This window comes from Martes martes (assembly GCF_963455335.1).
Source record: "Martes martes genome assembly, contig: SUPER_18_unloc_1, whole genome shotgun sequence".
NCBI classification, from domain to species: Eukaryota; Metazoa; Chordata; class Mammalia; order Carnivora; family Mustelidae; genus Martes; species Martes martes.
The window spans coordinates 1,163,816-1,170,376 of NW_027666704.1; the positions used below are offsets into that span (position 1 = coordinate 1,163,816).

A 6,561-nucleotide genomic window follows, 5' to 3' on the forward strand; every position below is an offset into this window, starting at 1 on the left:
AACTTTTGATTCAGCTTTGATTGTGGTTTTTGTTTTCATTTATTTTATTTTATTTTATTTTATTTTATTTTATTTTATTTTATTTTATTTTTAGAGAGAGGAGAAAGAGAGAGGGTGGGTGGGGAGGAACAGAGGGAGGAGGAGAGAATCTAAAGCAGGCTCCACGCCCAGCACAGAGCCCAATGCCCAGCTTGATCTTCTAACACTGAGATCATAACCTGAGTTGAAATGAAGAGTCAGACACTTAACCTGAGCCATCCAGGTGCCCCAACACTTGGGGGTTATTAAAGAATAACTTCTATTAAAAAGTTAAAAAACATGTTTTCTGATCTCCACAGGAAAGGGAAGAGCTGGTTTACTCATTATAATCATCCCTGCTAGGTCTTCATAGTCAGAAAACTAGTATGCTGGGGTTTTTCTAGAGTGTCCCCGAGAAGTTGAGATCTTTCTCACAAGGAAAGGGTGAGAAAAGACCATCTGAACGAGCCTGGCTGGCTGGGCCCAGAAGCTGAGCAGTGCACACACTGGTGTTACCCAAAGTCTATGAAGAAACACACCTGAGAGGAAAACCTACCTAAATACACGAAAGCAGCCTAGTCATTCAACGACTTCCAAAATGAACTCTCTCCCACTTTGACAGTTTCCTACCATGAATCAAGTAATAATGATCATCTCACTTAGAGTCACGGATACTGACTGTGGATATATCTCTCACACTTTGGTGCTCGCCATAACCCTATGAGATAGTTAGGTACTATTAGCCCCCATTTAACAGATCAGGAAACTGAGACCACTACAGGCAGATGACCTACCCATAGCTTACAGGGCAAGTAGGTGGCAGAGTAGAGATTCAAACGCAGTTCTATCTGACTCTGACCCCATGCTCTGAATTCTGAATCTCTAGATTTTATTGCCTCCCTATTCCTACTAAAGTTGACTTCCTTTAAAAGAAAAAGTCCTTCTCTCTGCCAAATTGCAAAAGTTTCCTGGGGTAAGAGTCAAATTCCAGGGGCACCTGGGTGGCTCAGTTGTTAAGCCTCTGCCTTCAGCTCAGGTCATGGTCCCGGGGTCCTGGGATTGAGCCCCACATCGGGCTCTCTGCTCAGCAGGGAGCCTGCTTCTCCCTTTTCCACTCCCCCTGCTTGTGCTCCCTCTCTAGCTGTGTGTGTCTCTGTCAAATAAATAAATAAAATCTTAAAAAAAAAAAAAGTCTAATTCCACCCAAAGGCTTGTCTTCATTACAACGAACTCACAAAGGAAGTTTCTAGGATCTTCTAAAGAATGCCATAGAGAAAAGACTGCCTTGCTTCTCTGAGGGGTCCTACTTCTCATCCAGAATTTAGTCAATTTCATAATAGGGGTCCTCAACCCCAGGGCCCATCACCAGGGAAATACTTTCTTTTTTTAAAAGATTTTATTTATTTATTTGTTTATTTAAGAGAGACACACACAGGACAAACAGGGGTGGGGGGAAAGAAAAGGAGAACTCGACTCCCCACTGAGCATGGAGCTGAATGCAAGACTCCACCCCAGAACCCCAAGACCATGACCTGAGTGGAAGGCAGATGCTCAACTGACTGAGCCACCCAGGTGCCCCATCAGAGACATTCTTAAACTACCTCACAGAGAGTGGTTTTATAGAAAATAGAGTGGTAACAAAAGGAGAGAAATCCTGTGGCAGTCAATCTAGAATGTTGTCCTCCAGCAGTACAAAAGCAAGGAAATCTATTCTTAGGCCCACAGAAATCCCGTGGTTTCCCATGGCTGATAGACTTCCCATCCTTCCTCCCTCAACCCATCCTTGCATCCCTAATTTCCATGACAACACAAAGGAGCATGGAGGCTTGATGTGTCCCCTGCCTTGGAATCATCCTATGTACCTCCTCCCCAAGGATGGCACAGACTATATCCCCTCTCCCCTTCAACTTTTTTTCTGTAAGATTTATTTGAGAGAGAGTGCGCCCGAGTGCTGCGGGGAAAGGTAGAGGGCCGGGGGGAGAGAGAGAGAGTCTTAAGCAGACCCCACACTGAGCACAAGCTGAACACAGGGCTCAATCCTATGACCCAGAGATCATGTCCCAATCAAGAGTCCAATGATCAATGGACTTTGCCACCCAGGTGCTCCTCCTCTTCTACTTTCGAACGGAACACCCCCCCACCCTAACTTGTAGCCGGGAACGTGGTTACCTGAAATTAACATTACAGTGTCCACGCACCCCTGTGTAGCAAGGTGTGGATGTGTGATTAAGTCGTAGCTCCTGGAGTCTAGGCAGAAGTATCTTGCAGCAACTTCCAGAAGTGACAGGGAGCATGTGGCCTTTGCCTTTCTTTTACCCTTTCCTCCTTCCCGCTGCCAGAAATGTGTTGTGCTGCCCGGATAGTCTAGCATCCTTCTCAGACCATGAGATAAGGGTCATTCCTGCATGGTGGAGCAGAAAACTGAAAGGAACTAAGACCCTGGGCTCTGGACCACTGATGTGGGTGGGAGAACATAACCTTACCTATTCTCTGTGAAATGTGGATCCCATTTTAATCAGGTGCACGTTTTTTAAAGATTTATTTATTTATTTTGGGCACAGTGAGAGTACACGTACACGTGGCAGGGGAGGGTTAGAGGGAGAAGAGAGAGAATCTTAAGCGGGCTCCATACCCAGCATGGAGTCCGACATCGGGGCTCGATCTCACCACCCTGAGATCATGACCTGAGTTGAAACCAAGAGTCAAACCTTTAAGCGACTGAGCCATCCAGGTGCCTTTACTCAGCAACTTTTTAAAGTAGGTATTGTTATTGGGCCCATTTTATGGACAAGGAATCTGAGCTAAACAGGATGACTGGGAAGTCTCGAAGCCAGGATTCAAACCCACAGTGACCTATCCCCGGCGTATGCAGATGTCTGCTACCCCACACTGCCTCTCAGGGAGAGGAGACAAAGAAAGGGGAATTAAAAAAAAAAAAAAGTACTACCTCTAAAGTTGCTCAAATTTGATTAAAGCTTTAATTCTGCTATACACTCACTACACCAGAAAACTCCTATCACTTTCCAGGCTTTGAAAAAAAGGATCTCCTGCCATCACCTACACATTCCAGAGTGCCTGACTTCCCCAGGCAAGAGTAAGTGCTGAGCAGGGGGGAAAGAAAGCAGCAGCAAAAATGTTCAAACTCACCCCTAACCCCAGCAAGCAACAGAGACAGAAACTGATTCATGAAAGTGAAAGGTAACCTCAGAGATCATCTATACATTCCAGCACGAAGACACCACTGGTATCTAGGAACAATCCAACTGTTTGCAACGGGGTTCTAAGCTGTTGCCACTTTCAAGGGATTTGGGCAGACCTGAAACTAATGTAACAGTGTATGCTAATGATCCTTCAGGTTCAAGTCCTCGGGTGCAGAGCATGAGACTGGGGCCCCCCATCTGGGTAAGAGAGGCTGGTCTTCAAGGTTCACTGGATGGGCCAAGTCCTCCCTGGATCGCAGGTAAGGGAGGGAACCCGCCACGAGTCTCAGAAGACAGCAGTGCCACACAGCAAGCATCCTGTGTGGCTGACAACGCCACCCACACCCACCAGGGATCACTTGACTTCTCCCTGGAGGGTGGAATGCTACACCAAAACAGACCCAGCTAAGTCACGTCTCTGACTCTTGAACGCTTAATGCTTTCTTCTCCTGATCAGACCCAGTTCCCCAGAACAGCAAACGTGCCCCTACGACATACCCCAGAAATGAGACATTTTCCACCAAACTCAACCACACCTGGCCAAAAATTGAGGAGAAAAACAAACAAACAAACAAACAAACTCTCCAGGACTTTGCAAACTCAAATGCCTACAGGAGCCAGACCGGAGGGAAGCAAGCCCGGCTGAGAGGGACTGGGATGAAAGGGTGAGTGTGTGCCCCAGCTATGAAAATAGCTCTAAAGGATTGTGGCAACAAGAAAGTGGGACCAAATCTCTTCAAACCTGAAGCTGGAAATTCAGGTATCTGTGTAAAATCTCCCGGTTCTAAATGTTGACATCAAATGCAAAAAATGTTTGACAGCCTAAGGGCTGAACAAGTCCACAGGTAATCTGACCCTGGCGAGTGGCGACCAGAGCCGGCCAAGGCCACCTTACACATGATTAAGTCACCACTAGGTTGGACCTCTCTGGCTGGGGTCAAGGATCTCAAAGCAGGTGTGAGGACCCAGGTAGCCAATCACTTGGTTTCTTTCCTGTATGCAGCCAGAAGCTAGAAAAGGCAAGTTTAAACTAGTGTCTGAGAGGCACCCCATCTGGAAAGACCTCTTGCAGAGAGGGAGTAGGCCCAGGGGACAACCACAGTCCCCCTTCAAGGGGATGCACCATATGCAGACACAGCAGCCACCTGTGGAGACTTCTGTGAAGCAGGGGAGGAAGCAGACCCTTACTCTGTGAGATGAGGCAAGGTAAGTAAGAAGGAATTGAGGAGGGGTCTTCCCAAAAGTGGCCCCTGGGCACACGTCCTCCAGAAGCAAGACTGGTCAAGCAGGATAGGCTCGGGAGATGGGATCTGACTCTTCTGCTGCTGGGAAGGAAGGAAGGGTGCATGCCCTTCCTTGGCAGGTAGGGCCTCTGGCTCCACCCACCTTTCCCGGATGGAGCATCACTGCCCCCATATACACACACCCCTTCAAAGGGCCTTTGTGTGGTGGTGCTCTCCCAGCTTGGCAGGTCACTCTGACAAATGTGATTCCTCCGCTCTCTGCCTAATTCAGTCACTTCTAGAAAGTCTTTTTCACCATCGCTTCCCAGAAAGGGCATTCCCAGAGCCCCACAGCCTACCTTGGCACTGGAATCCTTGCTTCCCGAAGCCCCTGCAAAGACAGAAAGAGGCATGTCAGGCAGCCGGAGGGGCCCAGCCACCAGCCAGTTTCCCCACATCACCCCCCTTCCCGGGCCCCTCTAACCCCAGGTGCAACCTCCTAGCCACAGGCGGGTGCCCAAGAGTCTTCCGCCTTTGGGGGAAGGGGCAGCTGGGAGGTCGGCTCTAACCTCCACCTCCCCTCAAAAGGCAGGAAAAAGGAGGCTACCACCACCAGGTGGCGGGATGGGGGGAACGTTTCCGTCGCGGGGAGTTGGTGGGGGGGGGGAGGTAGCAGGCGGGAGATCTGCCCACAGAGATGCCCGAGTACCTTCGGGGAAAGAAAAGAGTTAAAGACGCATCCAGAGGGAGGATGAGAGAGACCCTGCGGCGGTGGTGTTTCCCGGGGAACTGGGAAGAGAGAGAAGGCTCCCCAAGCCTAGAGGGACGGGGTGAGAGCTGGGGGAGAAAAGTCCCCGCAGTGATGAGAGGGGGAAACTGAGCAGTGCAAAGGGGAACGCTGGCCCGCAGGGAAGCGCAGTAAGAGATAACCCAGGGCGCCACGGCGGGAGACACGGAAGGGGAGGAAAGGATGCCCCACGCCCGCAGGGAGATAGAGAGGACACCCAGGGCGCTGCCCCCGGAAAGGAGGGGAGGGGATGCGGGCACCACGAGCCCGGAAGGAGGCGGGGAGACGGGGAACCCCGGGCGAGCGGGCACTCGAGGCGCTGCCCTCCCGGGAAGGGACACAGCCACCCCATGCTCCCGGCAGGTGGAGAACCGGCCCGCGCCGCGGCCCCGGGGCGCTCCCCAGGCGGCCGGGAGGAGAGCGGGAAGGAGGCGCCCCGCGGCCGGCCGTCTGGGGCCGGGGAGGAGGAAGCCGCAGGACTGTGCAGCCGGGCGTCCGGAGCGGGGAGCAGGGGGACGCGGGGTCGGACGGTGCTGGTCCCCCGCCTCGGGGGCGCAGAGAGGGGGCCCCGCGCGCGGCGCTGCCCTCGGGGCCCCGGAAAGGTGCCCTGCGCCGGCGCGCTCTCACCAGATGAAGTCGGTGCAGTGGCTGCAGAAGGTGGGCTGCTTGAAGAAGCGGGCGGTGAATTTGTGGTTCTTCACCTCGTGCACGTTCTTCTGCCGGAGGGCGCCTTTGCGGGCGAAGCGCACGGTGCTCTCCTCGCCCTCGCCCGGCGGCGGCCCCGCAGCCGGGTCAGCCATCTTGCGCGCGGGGAGCGGGAGCCGAAAGGTGTCGGCCCCGGGGCCGCGGGACCGCGGGGTGCGGGCCCGGGAAGCGCGCGAGGAGGCGGCCGCCGCTGCCGCCCGGGGCCGCAGGCGCTTCCCCTGCGCCGGCTCTGGCCGCCGCGGCGCGCGGAGCTGGGGCTGTCACTCGCCCAGCTGCCGCCGCTCGTCCAGCTGCGCTTGGCACCGCTGGCCCCAGCTGCGGGGGAGGGAGGCGGAGCCCCGGGCAGGGCCCGCCTCCTTCATTTGCATCGCGCCCAGGCCCCGCCCAGCGCCGCCAGCTGCTTTACATATTGGCACCCCGAGGCTGCCGGCCTCCTAGCGAAGTGTTCAGAGCCGCAGCGCTGCGGCGCGGGGACTGCAGCCGGCGATCGTCAGACCTGAGCCTCGCCCCCTACCCGCTCCTGGGGCCCGGGGTTACATTAAGGGGGGGAGCACCTGGGGTGTGACCCCCGGGGGAGCCCGGAGCGGAAGGACCGAAGGGGACTGGGGGGGTGGGGGGGTGGCAAGTG

At 54.0% G+C, this 6,561-nt stretch overlaps 1 protein-coding gene across 2 annotated transcripts in view; it reads right to left on the reverse strand.

Annotated features, from left to right (window-relative positions):
- Nucleotides 1-6,237, reverse strand: part of PRKCB (protein kinase C beta) — a 321,917-nt gene extending 315,680 nt beyond the window's left edge. For both annotated transcript variants that reach the window (XM_080831716.1, XM_080831715.1), the window contains exons 1-2: nucleotides 5,856-6,237; nucleotides 4,801-4,832 (exon numbers count right to left, since the gene is read on the reverse strand). In XM_080831716.1, coding sequence (XP_080687842.1) covers nucleotides 4,801-4,832; nucleotides 5,856-6,028 — 205 coding nt within the window. In that variant the 5' untranslated portion in view covers nucleotides 6,029-6,237. The remainder of the gene's footprint in view (nucleotides 1-4,800; nucleotides 4,833-5,855) is intronic.
- Nucleotides 6,238-6,561: the final 324 nt, after the last annotated feature.